The 22,943-nt window shown below is 38.9% G+C and overlaps 1 protein-coding gene across 1 annotated transcript; it reads right to left on the reverse strand.

Annotated features, from left to right (window-relative positions):
* Positions 1-1,486: 1,486 nt before the first annotated feature.
* On the reverse strand, positions 1,487-22,289 carry MSANTD1 (Myb/SANT DNA binding domain containing 1). The gene is made up of 3 exons (XM_058838418.1): positions 21,883-22,289; positions 11,734-12,018; positions 1,487-2,527 (listed from the first exon to the last, which is right to left on the reverse strand). Exons 1-3 carry the CDS (start codon positions 22,134-22,136, stop codon positions 2,287-2,289), a joined length of 780 nt encoding a protein of 259 aa, XP_058694401.1. The 5' UTR covers positions 22,137-22,289; the 3' UTR covers positions 1,487-2,286.
* Between the last annotated feature and the right edge of the window lie 654 nt (positions 22,290-22,943).

The raw sequence follows: 22,943 nt of genomic DNA on the forward strand, positions 1-22,943 counted from the left end.
TTTAGAATGGATGAACTCAAAAGAACAAAAAAAGCAAAAACAGTAATCAAAATCCTACCTTATAAAAGAGTATTATCCATCAGAAAAAGGGTTGCATGGGGCATGACCTCTGGCTCTCAAGAGTAAATGCTACATAAAGCAGCAAAATCAGTGTTGATACAAGAAATTGGTATAAATTAATCATGAATAATCCTAGAAGCAATCTAATAAACTGCATTTATCTGTCTGTAATGCAGCTCTTTATATAATTTTGGAGACAACACACCTAACTCATTTTAAGATACAGGTCCACACATTTACAAAAGGGATTATATGACATGGTTCCTTGTGGTAGCAGGCAAGGAATAAGATTTTCTTCATTCTTATGTTCCTACAGATCTGGAGCTGTAATGACATGGAAGGAGGGGGGCTACCTACTCTACAGTACAAGGTTCAGCTGTGCTGCCATTGTTATTGCTCATTAATTGGATTTGGTTGCTATATTATTCAAGTAGATAGTAACAGTAAATACTATTCATTCCTGTGGTGTCAGGGGAGAATTTCTTTATATCTTGCTGTAAACAGGTTAAAGTGTCAGTAAGCACCGAACATGTAGTCTACCTGAATCTGTGATAGATCTACATTTGAACTGTGTAAAACTCTTGGCAGAATCAGAAAAGAAACTTGGCATTTTTCCAATCATGCAATCACTGTAGTAAAGGTGGGGTGAGGGACAGTTACTTTGTTTAAATTTCAGCAACCACCATTTTCTCCGAGTTCAGTCTTCTACTACCTTTGCCTTATCCTGTTATCATTAATTAAACTCTATAGGAATGGGCCACATTTAGCTACTTAATAATTCTTAATCTTCATACCTGGAGGATCCTCTAGGAAATATTTCCACATATTAATTTGCTTGCTGAGTATAACCTTTATCCTGTTCAGCAAGCATAATTAGAAATTAATTTGTTGTGTCAGGAATTCAAAATATTTTAGCTCACCTGTACATAGGCAACAACATTTTAAATTATATAGGAGAACGCAAACACCTTCAAAAACAAAGTTTCAAGAGGGGACATTATTCAATAGCAAGAATGAAAAATGGCCTGAGTTCCTTGTATTAATTCTTTAGTTTCTATACTGGAATCCAACCTTTGCTCTTGCCTATACAGTAAAACAGGCAGAAATATGTTTTTTTTAAGGAGAACACAAAAGGAAAAGGCATATAGGAAATTCTGCCGGCCAATTGTCGAATTTAAATGGAAGATTACTTCAATGTCACCTTTCATGGAGGAGCCAAACGGCAGCTGGTGCTCCATCTCCTTTCCCTGGGTACAATGCTCCGTGCCTGCGGCTCCCTCGTGTGGTGCATCCCTGTCCATCTGGGCATCAGCACAGCGCATCTTTACCGTGCAATCAGTACCTGTGAAGCTCTCACTGTGGTTATCATTCCCAGTATCCTTTGCTGTCCCAAAGCATACTATCTGCCCAGCAATAAGAAGTAAGTTTCTACTTTTTCTTTATTTCATTTGATAGACATTATATATATGTATATACACACGGTACAATACTTTTCTTTTGTGATAGAGAATAAATGAAAGTTTTCATTGCTGGTTGTTTGTCAAGTCAAGATTCCAGTTAATAATGAAAAAAATTAAACGTTTAATATCAAAAGCAACTTCAAGTATTTTCTATACATTTTAGTATTCAGTATATAGTAAGGTGGTTTGGGGGATTTCTTTTTATATCAAAAAATGTATTTTAATAGACTATTTTTACCCTCATACTTTAGAGTACTATTCATATCAGGCATGGAGTTTAAAATTATGTATCTCATGGTCCCAACTAGCTCTTCACAAGAACCATAGGTCACTTATACAATCAGGCATATGTTTCAAAACAGGGTTAAATCATCAGCGAAGTCAAGGTGCAATAACCATGTTTAGAAATGCATTATTTCATTCTCCTAAAACAGATTATGCTGCAGTCCTTGATGTGAAGCAATATACAACACCACTGTTTGCAAAACAATACCTGACTTAGGCATAAATAGTACTTCAGTTCCCCGAGCTATTTATCCCTTAACCTTTCTGTATAAAAATAATTCAACTTAGGTATATATTGCACTAATTTTATCATACTGGATAGCTCTCGCCCTGCATTATGTTTTCTTTGCTGAACTAGGATTACACTAGGGTTTTAATTTCCATGGAAAATGTGGGAATAGGGCAACAGACACACATATGGTGTGCAATAAATGTTTATCTATAATAGCAATAGTAATCTCAGAGGCATTCACAAAGGAAACTACACATTAGACTTGGAGATCATTTTCTCCAGTAGATTCATCATTCTCTCCTGTAACTGTAAGCTTTGAACTTGAATGATGTTCTGCTGATCCAGGATCCTGCGAACTTCCCTACAGGTTTCTTCCATAGCTCTACTCAACTTCTTTTGTTCTTCCAACATGGCTTCCATTAATTTTAGCTTCTTCTTTTGGAAACTGCAGTTTTGCATTTTTCTTTTCTTAACTGGTCTTTCTTCAGCTCTGAAATGTGAATATTTGTTAGAAATTAAACTCATATTTATAAAAAGACAGAAACCCAAAATTCGATAGCATATTCTTGTCCAAGCTACATCCTAGTCATATTTTAAACCCCTGTATTCTCCAATAAATTCCCTCTCAAGTTTGTGCCAAAACTTAAGTATTTAATGTATTATTGCATAGTGTTACAGAGAAAGAAAAGGAGGGAAGGGAGGGAAGGGAGGGAAGGGAGGGAAGGGAGGGAAGGGAGGGAGGGAGGGAGGGAGGGAGGGAGGGAGGGAGGGAGGGAGGGAGGGAGGGAGGGAGGGAGGGAGGGAGGGAGGGAGGGAGGGAGGGAGGGAGGGAGGGAGGGAGGGAGGGAGGGAGGGAGGGAGGGAGGGAGGGAGGGAGGAAGGAAGGAAGGAAGGAAGGAAGGAAGGAAGGAAGGAAGGAAGGAAGGAAGGAAGGAAGGAAGGAAGGAAGGAAGGAAGGAAGGAAGGAAGGAAGGAAGGAAGGAAGGAAGGAAGGAAGGAAGGAAGGAAGGAAGGAAGGAAGGAAGGAAGGAAGGAAGGAAGGAAGGAAGGAAGGAAGGAAGGAAGGAAGGAAGGAAGGAAGGAAGGAAGGAAGGAAGGAAGGAAGGAAGGAAGGAAGGAAGGAAGGAAGGAAGGAAGGAAGGAAGGAAGGAAGGAAGGAAGGAAGGAAGGAAGGAAGGAAGGAAGGAAGGAAGGAAGGAAGGAAGGAAGGAAGGAAGGAAGGAAGGAAGGAAGGAAGTTTTATATCTCATTGTTTTTAATAAGAATTTTCCCTGCAGAATACCAGGCTATATTTTTTTCTTAAATCTTGACATGCCTTACACATCGAATTTATACACTGTACTGGGAGAGACATTTGGCTTATCTGGCTATTGAAACTCTAATTTTAAAGTTGCAATAACCATCCCAATCTAGAGAAAGTGTTGCATGGCTACATGTGGTGGTATCTTACAGCTTGTTTTTTAAAGCATTGCATCAGTAAGGCTGGGCCCATTCCAGAATACGAGTCTCAGAATTTGCTCTTGTGCCAAGACACAGCAGTGTCACTGAACACTCGTTTTTTCATATTCCACCACAAAACATTACAAATTACATAAAAGCCTGAAAAAACAGAAAAATACCTGGGGGTTCTGGTTGACAGTGGCTGAGTATGAGCCAGGTGTGGCCCAGGTGGCCAAGAAGGCCAGTGGCACCTGGCCTGGGCCAGCAATAATGTGGCCAGCAGGACCAAGACAGTGATTGTCCCCCTGCACTCAGCACTAGTGAAGCCTCACCTCCAATCCAGTGTCCATTCTTGGGCCCCTCATGATAAGAAAAACATTGAGGGGCTGGAGCATGTCCAGAGAAGGGCAATGCACAGCCTCATCTGAAATATGCAGAACTGCCCTTTGGAATTTGGGGAATATTTTAAGAGTTTCCTCTATGTTTTATCATGCTGAGTTTCTGTTTTGGAAGAGAGATAAACATGGTAATAAAGACAGTGCTCTGAAGGTGTAAAGGTCACATGGCTGTTCTAACTTGGGGTGACAAAGCAACACAGGCAAAACCAGCCCATGTGGCATACAAGTGAGACCACACACAGAGATCTGTGTCTCTTTAACCTGCAGCCTAAGGAATCATGCTAAAATGTGAAGAGGAAGAAAGGCAAGTAGAAGGCATATGTGTAAGTGTACTACACATCTGAGGAACCTGCAGTTAGAGCTGGATAACTCCTTTCCTAACTTAAAGTGAGAGACCATGTCTTCATTTACAGTTTTTGTAACTCCAGACTGGAGTCCCCCAACATCAAAGAAATCTGATGGTGTGTCTTGAAGTCCCTTGACACAAACAGCAATCTAAGTTGTGTTCTGCCAAAAGCAGTATCATTTCTAGGTGAAATGCAATAATGAGATAGTACAGCTGTGACTAGTATGCCATGTCAACATGCTGCAGATTTTAAGACATCCTTGAATAAGGATAACTTAAACTCTTGAGGAATGTGTTTTTATTAATGTGCAGAAAGGTAGTGGGGGTGAGGTCACTCAGCTGTGGCAGATTTGTATCATAATTTGATTCATGTTCTTATCCTACTTGACAGGCTTTGTGGAGCAGCAACTGTGACATTCAGATCTGTCAGCAGGAGAGATAAACAATCCTTAGCACCTGAAAGGCTTAATGCAAATATATGAAAAAGACACAAGCCCCTTGACATTTAAGAGTGCAGTGACCCAAAAAGGGTGAGATGCTATCTACTTTGGAAGGTATACAATAAACTCAACTTTGCAGGTTCTATATAGCATATTTGTGGCACCAAACAAATGTGAATAAAATAAATACATGCTGCTCTGCTCAAACCGTGAATCTGCTTAAACTGTGGGTCAAGCTTACTCCTGATCACTGGAATTATCACACTCTCACAATCTTCTAAGAATGGTTCTTGGCCAACACTAAATTCTGTTTGTCTCTAAGGGCCAGAATTACTTCAAATGCAGTTCTCAAAGAGGTCAAGCACATGGAAAAGATCTACAGCAATGTAAGACAACACTTCATCTGTTATTCCAAGGCTCCCATCACCGTAGTCACATTCACAAAGACTGTGTGCTTTCTGGTAGGCAGAGCAAGAAACTTTCTGAAGTGGTAATATTATTTTAGCCAAAGTCACCTTTTGAATTTAAACTTGTCTTCACAGAGGATATAAATGTTGGAAGCTTGACTAATCTCTGTTCTCTTCCCTATACAGTATTAGAAAGTAGCTGTGGTAAGACCTCTTTTCTTGCAACCAGTACAAATTCACTCCACAAGAGGGCTTGTGTGTTGCCAAGGTAAGCACTGATGAGAATGGTCCTTAATAAGGAATAAGAGAGAAAATCTGAGACTTGTCAATGGTACTGAGATGCACTGAGTATTGTGTGTCTTTCTTGCCAACAGTAGCCACCATTTGGGTTTTAATTTCAACTGAGACAACAACAACAAAAACCCATAAAAAACCAAGATGGAGTGAACTAGACTGAAAGATCTAAAAATAAGCCTTATTTTTAAGAGAAAAGAATATTTGAAGGATTTTCCTAGAGTCTGTAAAGGATTTTACCTGTTTTTCAGTTAAATCCATCAAAGAACTGTAAGTCATGAAACCATAGATCTAAGACAGTAAGTGCCTTGTGCAGATCCAGAGAGAAAAGAACAGCAAATTTTTACTGTGCCAGCAGTATCTGCACTGTGCTAATAACTAAAAATGTACTCACTGAAGAGTACTAGCTCAGAACTGTGTTTCAGCACAGAGAAGTGCCCCCAAAAGCAATGACACAAGGATTCTTCAAGGTCTCCCAAGTACTTTCTACATTTGTTTACAATAACAAGCACAACTTGGTAATTAGCCTTCATTGAAAAGAAATAGTTATTTCAGAAATGTTCAGAAAGTCCTAGCTCTGGTAACGGTGCCATTCTCTTTTTCTCTCCACTGACTGATAGTGAAAGGGTTCTATGGTCACTCACAAGTTCACAGTAAGGAATTGGCACTTACAAACCTCTCCTCTTGCAGAGTAGCTGCCAAATGGGAGCTCTTGAGAAGGGCCCTACAAAAGAAGTCTCTAAAGAATCTAATTTAAGAGCAAAGAGCACTTGCAACATGAAACAATGTAAAATGTCCAGTGATGCCCCCAGTGATGAGTTATTTGAATACTGAAGTGTTTCCTCACATACTGAGCCATCTTTCTTGAGAAGTTCTAGATGTCATGGGCAGCATGTCAGAAACCCCTCTCTGTCAATAGTTTTTTATAACAAATTCAAGAGGAAAGCAGAGATAGGAATATGTGTTCAGCACCAAGTAACCCAAGCAGCATCAGTATCCTCAAACAGTTCCAGCTAGGAGCATGTCTACTTTGCCAATGTACAGGCAGAAAAATAAGCAATAACTGACGATTGCAATCAGTTCCTGTTGCCCATTCTCCGTGTTGCATTCATCTGCAGCCAACGCCTCTGTGACAGCTGGGGTGCAGCAGATCCTGACAGCATCCAAAAAGCTGCTGAAGAAGCACCTCCCTCTTTGCCAAGTTTAGTGTCTGAAGGTACATTTTGAGGATAATCTCAGGAAAAAGGGGTCTAGGGAAGTAAGGACCTCTGCACAAACTGCCAGTACATTTCTGCTGGGCTTCCAGTGCCTACAGCAGAGAGCCCACAAGAGATTGGCACAGGTATTCCTCTGACCACGTGAATGAAGTGTGGAAGAGATCTGGCATTGGGACCGTATTCCAAACAGAACCTCACAAAGCTATTTCCCTGCTATGCTCTAAAACAGACAGACAGGGTTCCAAGGAAGCAAACCAAGGGAAAGAAATTATTCCATCTCACCTAGGAGACTGAGCAGAAATGACTGTGTGTAATGGACATGAGGGGGAACAAAGCAAAACCTCCAGATACAATCAGGCAACGTATTAGGCAAGTCTCAAATGTATTTGCTGTCTGCCTACCTAATAACAATTTAATTCATTGTTCAATTAAAAGTTCCTTGATTGATTGCTTACACTCATCCAATACGGCTTGTTTCGGGGACATGTGTGAATAATTAATGAAGCAGGGGTTGAATACAAAGAATTCTCTGTTTATGAAAATGTATTATCTTCACAAAACCCTAACAACACTTCCTCATTCCTGATTACTTCATGGCAAACAGGTCTCCAGCACCATCATTTCTTGGAATTTATGGCTTTTAATACCCAAAAGCTGTTTCTCACTGGTTTGGGTTTTTTTAGCTACATACAAATCCGAGCAGACCTCCATAATCCATGTCTTTATTTAAAAAATTAACAATGATCTGGACATAAACAATATTAATATTAGAGATTATATAAAGATCTTCAGAGCATAAAGACTGAGGATGAGGCAACCTGGATCTTCTGATAAACTAGGCTCATTCAATCATTCAAATGCATTCAGGAATTAATGAGACTCAGTCTTGAAGCACAGAAAAGAACCACAAAAATGGCTGGAAGGCTGGGCAAAGCACCTTGCTAGGATAACAAGTCTGCATAATGAGTTAAGATGTACTACATAATGCACATAGCCTAAAGCTCAAACTTCTTTGTAGATGATGCCCATTCAGATTTAAATAGCTGTAGCATAATTTTAGAAATAGTAAAGTCTTTGCCAAAGATGTTTCCCAAATTAGCATCATCAACAAGTTTTAATGCACTTCTTTTAATCCATATCATGGCTAATTCATGTTGCAAATTCTTACTTTTTCTTCTAGTGTAAACCTTCTGCACCAAATTCATTAATCTACATTTAAAAATTAAAAAAATACTAAAGACAGTACGATCATGGCACAACCATCTTGCCAGAAAGCAAAAAATACTGAAAGGTTCTCCAATATACTGAAAAGAAAAGTAAGTAGAAGTAGCATCTGAAAGTTTCATTCACTAAATTCACATTAAAAACAAGGGATTGGTTTAAACAATGGTTTGCTTATCACTAGAAAGAAGGGAAGAGTGAATTCTCCATCTTCTGAATTTATCAGGTCTAGACCAGACATTTAATATCTCCCGGAGTCAAATAATAGAAACAAAGAAGTGGAGGGCAGCAGAGACAGAGGGCTCCTGAGTGCAGAAGTGCCATGCTGAAGGAAGGATAATATTTCCAAGCTCCACATCAGAATGACCAAATTCAAATGGTATCTAACAAGAAGTCAGACTAGGTAACACAGTGGTTTTATTATGGTCCTTTAGTCTATGAAAGTAACTCTTTCACCCCCATTTTCAATACAATAGAAATGGCAGAACATATGAAGTCTGAACTACATTCACAGCCTGTATAATTATGTTCTGTCATTATTTTACTAGGAAAGCAAAGACCATAAATTAATCCACAGGGTGAAAACCCACTGTTTTTAATTAGATAAAAAGTCATTTATAGTGGTGTCAGGAATTTGGATTTTAAAAATTTAAGCTGCAGAACAAGACTCCACCACATTGCATTATATTTTATGACCATAATAGAATAATTCTATTATTGTCAGATGTTTTGTATTGCATTACAGTCTTAGAGCAGTGTTAGAACAATACTAAGCAAATAGCAGGCGCCCCTTTAAAGGGATTCCAAATGTTTTCCTCATCTACACACTTGAAACAAAAATTAAAATTAATTTTATCTCACATTAATTGTATTATCACTAACAAGCAAAATTTGGGTTTTGTAAGAAGCCAGCCTCAAAGTTTTTCAAACAGAATGCAAAGAAAACCAGTTTCAACTATTTTTAGCCTGACAATATGTATGTACTGACTGAAGTATAAAACTTGACATTTTTCACTATCATGAAAGCTAAACATTCAACTGATTTTTTTTTAAGCTATAATTTATATAGCCAAGTAACCTCTTGCTATGTTCAAAGATACTGAGAAAACACAAAGCTGACACTCTAAAGCTGCGTTGGAGAGTTTAAAGGAATAACAGGAAAGTTTTCAGAAGTTTAAGTTATTTAGAAAGATCTACTGTTCGAAAGTATTTTTTCCCAATCAATTGTTGCCATAACATTATGATTTTTACTACTGACGAAAAAAATCTATAATGTAAGCTGAAAAATATACAGCTGCAAAATACATCTGTATTTTACATATAGGTATGAGTGTGTATTTTTCAAAATGTGTTTCAAAGTAATTGTTTTGCATAGCCATAAGGTAGAAAAATAGGGAACTTGAGGACCTAAAGCATTCTTTTGATTTCAACTCCCAGAATTGTCTTTAGTTCCTTTTTTGAATCCGTTGGATCAATTGTCTAGTGTTCAGAGGCAAGGGCATTGATTAAATAGCCAAGATGGACCCAAATTTTTTATGCTAATTCTATTCTCTCTCGTTGGCTATTTCAGAGTGTTTTTCAAATACAAGATGACACACTAATTGCTTAAGCTGAAAACTGCTTCCTTCAGTTCATAATTTTCCATTAGTAACTCTAAAAGAATTGACTTCCTGGTCTTACCATGGCAGCTCTAAGTGATTTTAACCCATGTGGCATCATTAGCAAGCACTGTATTTTCTTCTGGCCAAGAAAGGGTTCCCTGCTCTGCTCTCATTCATCAGCCTAAATTAAACAGGTCAAAGCTGGACAAGCTTTTCAAACCCCCTATGACTATTGGAATAACACTTTTTCTCCTTCCAGATACATGTCCCATTATTACAAGTGGTTTCTTATTTTTAATCCAATCGCAATGCTCACCTGTAATATTACACTGATCTCTCATGTGGTATCTGCTACTCAACTTCTCCATTTTTTTAAAACAGGAGAACTGTATTTTAACTTGTGTCTGTGTAGTTATCTTGCTGTTAAATGATATTCACAATATTCTATTGCACAAAATTCTTTTATAGTGGAGACTGTGAGAGCATGGCTGAATTCCTAAGTTATGGAGGTCCTACCATCTTGAGAGCTGCCCTGCCATTCCCTCCAGCCCCCAGACCCTCCTGAGCCATCCAGAACAGCCACTCCAAGCAGGCAAGAGTAGCATTACAAGGGGTGAGTGGCATTACCTGCCCCTGCAGCCAGGTGAAAGCCAGCCTGTGCCACTAGAGGCTAGATTTAAATGAGCTGCAGTTTCTAAATTTAGCCAAACAATGTTAAAACACTTTTTACTAGAACAGGTTAGGTTATTGCCTTGGATAAAGTTAAAAAAAAAAATAAACAAACCAGTGAACCTGAAGCTGGCTAAAATGCATCATAACCTAAATTTTCCAGAGCTTATAATTTAGTGAGTGATTTAAGTCCATTTTAGCTGTAAATGAAAGCACCTACACGAGAGTGGAGGTCCACCTGCAAACTGTGGGCACAACAGATGTGGGTTTGGGGTTGATTAACTTGATCTCTGTGAGGGCTGTCTATGTTCTGTAGTGAAACCTGGTGTGGTGAGCTCCTTCCTCTCTTACGGTACAAAATCCGTGTCGTCCTGGAGTTAGCCCTAAGCTGAAAAACTTAACATCCAGCATTTTAAAAAAGCCTGATGTTATCAAGTAGTCACGTGAATAAGCTCCACAATGCTTGTGGAAATATGACCTAATTAAATATTAAATAATTTTATTGTAAATCCCATTGGGAATAAAGTTATTGCATCTGAAATGTGATTGTGGAATTTGCAAACCCTAAAGTTAAGTGAGTTTGTGTATCAGGAATATCAACTACTTACAATGAACTAGGATAAAAAAAATTGTTGCTTGTGAACAAAAAGGTTGCTATAGTTCAAAAGTTGTGCACTCTAATAAATATTCATTGCCAAAAAAATAAAAAGTTTTAAAAAATAATCAGCTATTCAAGGACTATTTGCTTGAATGATTGAATGAATTTACCTTAGTTTTATTCATCCAAGAGTAGGTCTAGAAACAATAATTCAAACTTGCTCAGTTGGTTCTTCTTCCAGCACATCTTTACAGTTGCATGACTGACAGGTAATTTTACTGTTACAGTTAAAGCCTCGCAGACCTACGATAAGGATCTCTAGGATCAACGTTTTTACTGCCAGAAAACTGTAATCAACTCTTATTTCACACTACTCTGGATGAAAAATGAGACCAGTAAAGTCTAAAATTTGTATCAAGAGTACAACCCTGCCTTTTGTTAAAATGCTGCATTCCAGGGAGCTCCAATCATATAAAAAAAAAAAAAAATTAAAAAAAAAAGAAGGAGTCATGTTTGCATTTCAAACTAGCATTTACTTTGAAAAAAATTACATTCTCAATTGTATTTAAAATGTTTCAATGTACTTTCAAACTGCATAAGCAGCTTTTCTGTGTCCACAGAAATACTTATTTTGCATCCTTTCACTATTTTAATAATAACTGAAGCCAGAAAAATTTCATACTCATATCAAAAGCAAAACTAGAGCAAGCCAAAAATCATCTAAGCAGTATGTTATATCTCTGATTGCACCGCAGGACTCTCTTGAACATGCCTGTACTCCTTTTATGAACACTCTCCCTGATGTGAGCCGTGACATGCATGCTGAGTTTTGGCAATAATATACAACTTTTTGCCCAGTTCTCCTACTCCCTTCCAGTCTTTCATAAAGGAATAAAGAAAATGCCCTAATTCAGCAAAGTGGTTGAGATTGGGGAACAGATCTCATTTGTGATTTACAGAAAAAATACAAGAGCTGTTAGAGGAAAATGTGTGAGGGTGTTCCCTTTACACAGCAAATTTGGTTCATTCTACAAAATACTAAAAAGAGGGGAAAATAGATGCTACCTCAGCTTGTAAGAAAGCAAGCTTGATGAGCTCTCTGAATGTTCATCTTCAAAGCATTCTTCCCTTCCTTCATATGTAAACTGGTTATATGGCAAAAACAGAGGTGTAGACTTAGCTGATGGAGAGAGTGAGGCCTCTGTCTGTGATGTAGAAGGACCTGGCTGCTGACTTTCATGCATTTTCACATCGCTGTGGTCTGTCACTTTGGATAAGATCCTATCAATGGTTTTGTAGTAAGGCCAGTCAGGTGCCACAGTTTCACTGTCAGTCATGCATTTTAATTTCCTGTAAGAAAAGGCACACAACATTAAAGCTTGTTTTCCTACAAAAAAGTACTCTTCATACAGATCTATTTCAAAACATTTGTTCTGGTCACATTTAGGAGTCAAACTGAATGCTTTTAATGAGATTGAAATTAGACACTTTTCTTCTTTAACTTCCAGTGAAGCCTTTCAGGTTCTTTTCCTAGGTTTGACCTATTATAAAAGGTTGCATGTAAACCCCAAATGAAATTCAATACAAATAGAGAACATTACAACTTCTAATGGAAACAGGACTGTGTGTGGTTGAATAATTTTCTTCCCTTTAAAGAATATCCAACTAATCAACGTGACAGCAGTCCCTGACAACTGGACTAGGCAACACACCACAGCCTTTACTAAACTGAGGGCAACCCTGTGCTTCCATGCTTTGAAGAATGATTATTTATTTTCTATAATGAATACAAGTGGCTATAAATATAATGCATATCCTTTTTCTAATATTGCCTAAAAGCTCTGAAATGCCTTGGCAAATATCCTTGTAACAACCATGAGATACAGACATCTGTTCATCTGTTACAGAATAAAGATCAGGGTAGGCAAAAGTACAGTTTCATTAATATACAAAAAAAAAAAAAAAAAAAAAAAGGAAGAAAACCCCAAACCTAAAACATTTAATAATGCATTAGAAACAACATGCACAAAAACATTACATTACAGTGGACCATCCACCATCACCTTGTCTTTCACATGTATCTTATTATGAGATTTATTATTCAATCCTCAGACAAGTTCACTGCTATCCCAGTGTTATTTTATTTTATTTTACTGAGAAATGTAAAACTTAGGTATATAGATGTAGTATATCTCAAAGAAATTCCAGAGACCCAAACTTTCTCTTCATTTGCCTCTCCCAGTTTGGATCTTGTTACTCTAAATCAAAATGCAGGAAGGGAACACAACAGGAAAGGCAAGACCAATGACAAATGCCCCATTTTCATAAACCAGATTTAATTCAGATTAACAAAAAGCTGAACCAAATCTGATTCTCAAAGCTAGAGGTTTGCATTTGCAGGGAAAAAAAAAAAAAAATAAAAGATGAAAACTGTTCCTGGACACCTGGCCCACCCTCTTTTTCTTGACGCCTTTCAGGTTTTTCCTTCTCAGAATCCATCCTGCCCACACCAGTCCTGCAAGCGGTGGAATTAAATAACATGTAAACATGAAAAAAATGGTGCCAAACTTAAAAGTGAGAACTTGAAGTTCTTCCTTTTAAAGCACTGTCAGCCTAGAGTAAGGGGAAATCCACTAGTGAGAAAGGAAGGCAGTAAGATTTGCTTAGATTTTAAAGCCATTTAAGGATTCTTTTTTCCATGTCCTTGCAAGGTCTGATGAGCTTTTCCAGCTATTTAGAAATGCACATCATAGTCCTGCAAAGCAAAGCCTCACAGCCATCCATACTTCTATGCCCTCTATGCATTCAAAATTTTAATTTCATACATATTTCACAACCTACTGCTGTGATTTCATAGTCAGAGAATATCGAGCACAGTCTACAAATACATGCATATCCATCCAGCACAGACAGAAAATAGCTAAACACAGGCTTGACAACAACCATCAATTAATATTGATTATTTTTAGTTCAATTGTTGACGCTATTTGCATGAAAAACTTATCAATTATACCACTATAAGCTAGTAGCAAGACTACATGCCACATTTGTTTGCCTGTGTTGAAACCCTCAATGTGTTCAAGCTATGGGGTTTAAAACTGAATTTCAATTATGCAATGCACTCACCGTGGTCAGTCATCCCCATGGGTGAGAGAGCAAAAGCCAGGGGTGACCACATCTCAGCCAGCCACTGCCCAGCCCAGCAGCTGCATTCAGAAGTTTCATGGGTCATGGTTTGAGCCTTTGTGTCAAAAAGGGAAGGACAAACTTAGAGCTGATTGCTGACTGCTCTGGAACAGGCTTGTGTTCAGCCTAATGTTAGGAGCCCCGAGTCCCCATCAGCAGAGCTACTGCCCAACCAGGCTGTCGCCTGCCTGTTCTGGCATTTGGCCATCCCACGAGGAGGATTTTACATTTGTCCTTGTTGAAGTTGATGGGGACCCTGTCAGCCCATTTCTCAAACCTGTCTAGGTCTGTCTGATGGCAGTCCTGCCCTCGTAGGTGCAGACTGCAGCCCCCAGCTTGGTATCATCTGCAAAATAGTGGACATGCACTCCACCTTCACCTTTGGATTGTTGATAGTCAACAGGGCATGTCCCAGTACAAAACACCTGCAGTTCTCCACTGGGAATGAGCCTCTAGGCAGAATACAAACCATTAACAACCACTGTGTGCCCAGAGATCCAGACAGTTTTCTAGCCAGCTCCTAGTCCTTCCATCTGCAGTGTAACATCCCAGCTTGGATACAAGGATGTTCTTGGAGACTGTGTCGAAAGGGTTTGTACTGCCAAGCTAGACAATATTTTGCTCCACCCTCATCCATAGATCTAGTTTTAAAAAATAAAGCAAGCAGGTCAGTCAGATGTGATTCAGTGCTGGTAAATCCATTCTGGCTATTCCCAGTCACCACTTTCTCCTTTACGTGACTGGAAATTGCTTCCAAAACTTCTTGCTCAATGATCTTCTGAGAGTTGAAGGGAAGAACTCTTAATTCCTGTTCCTGCCTTTCTGAAGATCCAACAGTCTTTTCCCGGTCCCTAGAGACCTCCCTCAGTCTTCACAAACTTACAGAGACGACTCCTGACTCAGTCCTTTTCTACTGCTGGTATTTCTGATAACATTGATGCAGGCACACCTGCCTGAGACAGCTGGGCAGCGAAGGCTGAAATAAAGATACCAAGTATCCTCAAGCTCATTACTTGCATCGACTATCATTAAATAACCCACCCCTGTGGTGATTCTTGGGGCAACAGAGGTGTAACTACAGTCTGGGGGATGGGAGATGGAGGGCAGTCCTACAGGGAAGGAGTTGGGGTGCTGGGCAATGAGAGGCTGGACATGAGCTGTCAGTGTGCTTGTAGCCCACAAAGCCAGCCATTATTCTGGGCTGCAGCAAAAGCAGCATGGCCAGCAGGTTGAGGGAGGGGATTCTGCCCCTCTGCTCTCCTGAGACCCCACCTCGAGGGCTTCAAAAATACTCAGAGGGCTGGAGCAGCTCTGCCACAGAGACAAGCTGAGACAGTCAGGATTGCTCAGCCTGGAGAAAAGAAGGCTTTGGGAAGACCTTATTGTAGATTCAGACTAGATGTAAGGAAGAAATTTTTAATAAGAGTGGTGAGCCACTGAAACCAATTTCCCTGGGATGGATGCTGCATCCTGGCAGTGTCCAAGGCCAGTTTGGATGGGGCTTTGAGCAATCTGGTTTAGTGAAGGTGTCCCTGCCCATGGGAGGGGGTTGGAAAGAGATGGTCTTTAATAGTCCCTTCCAAACTGAACCATTCTATGATTCAATGGAGATTTTCCAGGAGTACATATTTTGCCTGAGTAAGTTGGTGCCTTTTTGTTGTTGTTTGAGCTCAGCTGTGTACCCAGATCCCCTTTTTCTACAGAACTATGACAATTTGGGAGGAAGAGCTGGTGTTTATTGTCTGCTCACAGAGCTGTAGAGTTGCAGTTATATAAATGCAGGTATTTCTCTGGCTCTCAATGTATCGAATGGATACTAATTCTACTTCTGACTGCTTACCATAGCTCTGAGCTAAATAAAAGGGATCACTCCGAGGATGTAGACAAGAGGAGTGTGTTAGCTTAAAAGCAGCACCAGCAGCAAACATCTACCTGAATGGAGTCTGGCTCAAACACACAAAAAAAAAGGATGTAAGAGGGGAAGAGATGAGAAGATAAGGAGAAAGGGAGTGTCAGTCCTTTGGAAGAGAAGTAGAAATGCTGCAGGTGGAGGTAAATAGGGAGACCATTCAGTGCAATAGTGTTGATGGTTTATCTTTCTGGTAAAAACAAACCAAATAGCTAGCTTTGTTCCAATATCAAGTTCCAGGATTTACTGACTTTTAAATATTTTTTTCCACACCTAGCAGGAGTCCAGAAAACCTCGTGAGACAGCTGAGAGCTTCTGTCTGCATTGAGGTACATGCAACCCTGGAAAAACTGGAGTCTAAAGCAGAGATTAATTTACTGCCCTCAGTCATTAGTGTAATTCATCACAGCAATCTTAGTTGCTTCCAAGAGACAGAGTTGGGGTTTTGTTTGTTTTAATGAAACATGAGGATTTAAAAAGAAACAGGACCATACGAAGCCTGGAATGCAATAGTCCAGAAATGAGAGAGCAAGATGAGCCAAACATTAGAATTTTGAAATTGGGCACATCACTGCCTGAGTGAGCAAGCCAGGCAGGAAACATGAGGTAAGAAACAGAGGTAAGCAAGAAAGTCAGCAAAGCTTGCAAAGTAAATTCACACTGAGTTTTTCTAGACCTGTTGCTGTTTCATGAGGCTCTATTAAAATCCAGCTGAGAGCAGAGGCAACTGAGAACTCTCTCCAAAAACTCAGGGATCAAAGTCAGATTTCCGGTGGACAACTACCCAAAGCATGCCAACCCAGTTAATTTGAAAGGTGATTGCTTGTCTTATTCCAGACAGGTGAATAAATTAATTGACTTTGAGATCCCACTGCCAAAATGCTCCACTGAATAGACTGAGACAACTCTTGAGTCATTTGTTCTGCCATTGACCTTTTTTCAGACTTTATTCACTGTGCCTATTAATCCACCTTCTAAAAGAAAACTATCACAGTATTATGTTCTAAAGAGGTTTGTTTTTTTTAAATCATCATTATTTAGTCAGCAAAAAGCAAGCAATCTATAACTTTCTTCATTTTTTTTTAGACTTTGCTTAAAGCAGCATTGCTTTTTTATTATTATTGCAGCATTTGATATTACTACTTGCCTTAAGGAATGGATACAAGATCCATCTCCTGGGGTTTCTAGGAAAATATTTCAAAATAAATAATAAATAGCAACTATTTATGAACCAATCAATGGTGAGGAAAAGAAGGATGATGAAAGTACAATACTAAGTTGTGCATCTGCCATAAATTATTGAAATTAAAGGGAAAGATAGTAAAATATTCAAATTCAACTTTTTGCAGTAATTTGGCTGCACTCATATTTTATCATTTGCTGTAACAGAGGTCAAATTTCCCAGTTGCATAATGTCAGAGTATAGCAATGGATTACACAAGCAAAAATGTTTAATTGCTATCATGTACACATGAAAATAAGAAATTAGACTGCTCTTTCATTCAAATCATAAGACTGATTCAAATTTACCAATCATTAACATTAATTGACTGCAATTCAAATCAAAGAGCAACAGCTGCATCCTGTTTTCTAGGCTTTGCGGAGGGCGATGTTTTTGAAAATAATAAATTTGCATTCACACAGTTCTTATTTTTAAACATCAGAAGGAATCAGTCAAAACTGTGGACCACTGTGCAATCTGTGCAAACCCTGCTTCCTTTTTATAAGCCAGTGTGTATTGTGTCAGTGGCAATATTATAACAGCAGTCACAGAGCACTGTGGCACAGTGGGATCAGCACATTAGCAGTGACAGGACAGTGCTTTCTTTTAAGGAATAATTACAGGATCACATGAGCTAATAGCCCCAGTAGGCTGCACAACACAGAGAACTGGGCACATACTCTAAGGGATGCTAAACATTAAGAGCTGGCACCCTAATCTCAGGAAAACCTTTGATGACCAGCACATCTGAAAGCTTGACTTTGAATTCCAGGAAGCTTGACTCAGCTCTTCCTTCTTCCAGGATGGATAAATGGGGAGGTTCATGCAGCTCACCACACAGGTATCTTTGAAGTGGAACATTAAAAACCTGGTGGCTGATCTATCCACAGCAGATATTTCAGATTTTACAACAATCCCTAAAAGCGGAACTTTACTTAAATACACCTGCAAGAAAGAATTTTCTTTCCACCTTTGGTGCTGTGCAGAATTTTCCACCCAGTCAATTTCCAAGGTGGGTGAAATGGTCCCTTAATATACTGAGACTCCAGTAAGAATTACGTCAGGTCATGGTTTATTTTTCCCTGATTAGTTTCCTCCAAATGCACTCAGACTACAGTAGTAGTGCAGAGGAACACAGGAACCACTGCCAGATCAGTCCATCATCTCACTCTCTCCTGACAAAGGTCAGTGCTGAATACTTCAGGAATTACTTTGACAGACAGATTTTGAGAGCACATTCACCCATAAAAACACATGATTATTTTTCCATCAACAGCCAGTAATATCCTGAAACCCACTGTTTTTCATAACTCTACCTAATTGGAAGACAAACAACATCTGTTTTTTTATTTAATAAATCTAATCTTTAGTAAAAATAGTAATAATACTAAAACAACCTGCTGCTCTCTTGGTGTCAATGATTTTCAGTGGCAATGAGTTCCACATGCTTATTATGTAGTGCCATATGACTTTAACTAGTTTTATATGACTAGTTTTATATGACTTTAACTAGTTTTACAATTTCTGCCTTGCAATTCTTATGAATAACTTCTTGTATAATGAAAAAAAAAAATCTGCTTTACAGTCTGAAAAACTGTGCATATTTTTATGCCCCTCTAAAGCTCCTTTAGCATTCACAAACTTTTCCACCTCTCTTAATAAAGAAAGCTTTCCACACCCCAGCCTAACTGTTCTCTGAACATCTTTTCATTCTCTTGTCACCTTGTTGAAATATAGGGCAGGCAGAAATAAACACAAGAATTCAAGGAGGAGGAAATAATGAGATAAAATAGATTTCTTTTTGGCATTTTAACACCTGAATAATATTTTCATCTCAGATATGGAGGAACGGAATATGATCACCCTAAAACTGCTTATGTGAGAGATGCTCATGCACACTGAGCTACACCTGAAGTAACTTTACCTGGCAGCACAAGATCCAGCATGGGATCCAAACACACCCAGAACCAGGGCGAATACCTGGGGTGGGAGCCCCTTCTGAGCCCCCTGCCACTGTACACACCCATATAGGCTGCTCTTGCTGCAGCAACTGTGATAATTATTGGCCAAGAAACACTCCTTCCCTACTTGCACATATGTTTGTCTGACTTGGGCACCTCCTACTCATAATGAATGGCTTGCACTAAGCAGAATAAAGAAAATAATATTTACTGAACTGCCTCTTAGGATGCCATGGGATCCTCAAACTGGAGAGCACCATTATAAACATGTTCACTGCTTTCTATTTCAGAACCTTATATGTTTCAGATCATCAATATCTGTTTCAACAAATGTCCCAGGATAAGACACAGGAGTGACAGCACTTTTAAAACTGAACTTGGTTAAAAAGACAAGTAGAAATAGTCAAGTATTGCGTTTTCTTTTTATGGAAAAAAAATACACATATATGTATTCATCCATATGCATATGTGTAGTAATTTGTAGGACAGGGGTTTTATGTTCCTTTATGAAATTGTAACACATAGCTAAATAATATGATCTGAGTAATTATTTTAATGCAGTTTATTTCTGACTGTTAAAGGAAGCGTAGAGGCCACTCCACCTCTGCAGCACTGTTCAGAGTTGCCTAAAGAAGTACAGGATCCTGAAGTAGGGGAAGAAATGAGCTCCTAGGTGCAGAACACCCCCCCACCCCCAGTCCTGGTACTGGTGCTTTGTTCTCCCATGTCACACTCTAGTGTTAGAGTTACACTAACCCAGTGTAGTCATTACAAAGTATTGTCCCAAAATAGAGCATTTTCCCACTCTCAGGATCTTCTTCTCCAGTTTGTGCCACAGTGCAGCAATGATGCTCAGAAATACACTGATGTAAAGCATCTTCCTCAAGTGTCCTGCAGGCACCCAAATGTAGGTGAAAACTCAGCTGCCTCACAGCAAAGCCAGCAGTCAGTGGCCACTCACGTCATTTACAGTTTCACCACAACCTTCCCTATCCTCACACACCACCAAAAAGTACCCAGAAAACTAGAAATTGTGAGTAACAGCTTCTGCTTGTCCCTGTTCTCCATACCACCTTACCTTGACAGCAAAGCACACAGGCGTGTGAGCAAACAATAAGAAGATGCATTTTATATTCCAGAGCACAAAATGAAACAGCTCTGTGACAGCACAAGGCAGTTTTTAACTCTCCTAAATTAGCATCTCAATCAATAAGCAGGGAGCTGCCATGCACTGCAAAATAGAAAAGCAGATTGACAACATGCAACAGAAGCAATCTTAGAAGTTCACAGAAATAGAAGGATATTTCTTGAAAGTGCGGTTTCTCACACACACACACAGTGCATGTATGCGAGTGATTTTATTTCCTCCCTCCCCCCAGTGCAACTTTAAAGTAAAAACATTAATTAGAAAAAAAATGAGACTCTCTGATTGATGACAACACTGTAAATTTAGAACAAAGGCTGACAGAAATAACCTATTCCACTTGGCAATTACGGCACTTAACTATCGTACAGTGTTGCTGCTACAGACACCTGTAAAATCTCAGTGCCGCGAGATGCAATTCCCAGCAGGGAGGACTGCAGATTTAGCAGACTAAGCAAAAGCCTGGTAGCCAGCAACTCCCGACTCCTAAATCTGCATCCGAGTGTGAATTGCTGGGTGATGCTGGACAAAATTTTATCTTACTTCCAGCTTTTTCATCTCCAGTCTGGGTGAAGAAAACTGTAGGGATTACAGCAGGGTTGGTAAAACATTTTGGAGACGTTAGCATTTGCCACAAAACAGCAGGTTTAATATTATGGCAAATGATGTAAAACATTATGCTTGTGGATCATAGAAATGTAGAAGGACATTCAAAGTTAAGGGGTTTACAGGATTTTCCCTAGTTTTCTATTTGATGAGCAGTCTGCATTAAATACAGTAAGGGTGCCTTACAGAAAAGCGAGCAGTTTTAACATGGTTGCCTGCTGTAATAACCTTTTTTATTATTAATATGAGCTTTGAGGAGAGATTAAATAAAAGAGTCACATATTTGATTTTCTTGCATTACAAGCACCTAGCTCAAATCACCACTCAGAATTTCCAGTATGAGGCATTTTGTGCTTCACAGAGATAAGAATTAAAAAAAAAAAAAAAAAAAGAAAATATTTCTGTTAATTTCTAATTATTTTTATCCCTGCAAACAACAAATCCCTGCAAACAACAAATCCACAAATGCCTCACATTTTCTGAAGCCAACTTCCCCTCCTGACTGCTTGCCTGTTCTTTATCATCCCCTCATAGACACCTCCGCCCTCCCCCCGACTCCTTTGGAGCAGTATTGACGGTGCACATTGATTCTCTCTGCAGATATAATAGTTCTTTCACTGCTGCTGCTTATAATTATAGCAATGTGTGTCACTCAGTAATAAGACATTCAATTATTCTTGGCCCCGTGAAGTGTAACCCTTCAACTCATGAGACCAAAATCGAGGAGCATCAGCCCCCCCCAAACATTATTCTGTTCTAGTTTCTTTTTTTTTTTTTTTTTTTTTTTAACTTTGCCTTGCAATTCCGATCCTCAGTGGCCACTTGAAACTGCAGGAGTTTCGCTGCAAGGAATTGGCTGCCAAGCTAACACAATCAGTCCCCTCAGCAAAGAGCAAAAAAAAAATAAATCTCTTTTCCCCATTAAATACATTTCCATCCCTCTGCATCATAACAATGCCAGCTAATTTTAAAGAAACAAAGTTGTCCCAGAGTTTGACATGAAATGGGGGGGACAAATTAACAATGACGTAACAGCATTGGCAAGAGAGAATTTTAAAAGCGATATGAACAATCTTTAATCTTTTATCGACAGATTTCCTCTAGGAGACTTCTTTCTGAAAGGCAAAAATCACTGCGCCGTCCCTGCTAAAATCTCTTAAAATAAAAAGAATTAACTGAAGCTTACCTGTACTGGAATGTCATATTTGTAATTTTTATCTTTATTTCCTCTCCGTGGCGAATTTCTCCAGTCATTTCAAAGAGTTTGTTAGCCATTTTCTCATAAACTTTGGCATTCCTTTTAGTTTGTTTCAGCTCATCAAAAAATTCTTCCCAAACCAGCATTAAACCTCTCATTTCTGCATCAGTCCAGTTTCTGGCCCTCCTGTGTTTCTCAGTCTGAGAAGAGACAATGTAACTGGGAATTTCTGCTGCAGCCATTGCTGACTGACCTAAAAGGGTTTTAAAAGAGGACACTTAATATAGATTGAGTTTTTAGTTTAGGTTTTTTGTAGTGCAAGACATGCATATGTGGATAAAGAATTTGAATGACAACAGAACATATGAAACCTTTTTGCAACAGCTTGAAGCTTGAGTGCACAAAATGGGGCCTACATCTGACAGGCAGGAATTTAGTTAAAAGCTTTTAAACAGAGAAACGTCATTTTGATGTCACGTTTCCATAGCAACAGAGCAACTGCATAAGCTACAACAACAAAAACCTTTTAACTGAAAGCCAAAGAATCAGGACAAAGTTGACAGGCCATCAATATTAAAGCTTTTAAACACTTTAGGTTTAACAAAAAAAAGATCTATGCAGCCTTTGAGAAGCTACTTTTAAGTTTCTACTTCTTTTTTAGCTTTCCCTTACCTTTTAGGCAGACAATCTGCTAGCAGGGGGTCATGGTCGCCTGAACGAGCTTTTAAGTTGTGCCTTGACAGACTCTCTAGGAGGTTGCAAGGACTGAGGCCATGTACACAAAAAAAAAAAAAAAAAAAGCTTTTTTTTTTTGCAAAGATATTCTGCAAAAAGAATCAGCCAGCTTTATGAAAACTATACATCTCTAAGCTAATAAATGTTTAAGCAGGCAGGCTCATTAAAAAGGAGCCTGCATCTGGGCTTTAGAACATGCAAAAAATAGTATTTAAGTGTTTATATAGAGAGAAATATATACCAAATTTCAATATAAAGACACTTTTTTTTTCCCCGAGATGTTTTGCTGCTGATAAGCACACACTGCAGTCCTG

Source organism: Poecile atricapillus, chromosome 4 (genome assembly GCF_030490865.1).
Source record: "Poecile atricapillus isolate bPoeAtr1 chromosome 4, bPoeAtr1.hap1, whole genome shotgun sequence".
NCBI classification, from domain to species: Eukaryota; Metazoa; Chordata; class Aves; order Passeriformes; family Paridae; genus Poecile; species Poecile atricapillus.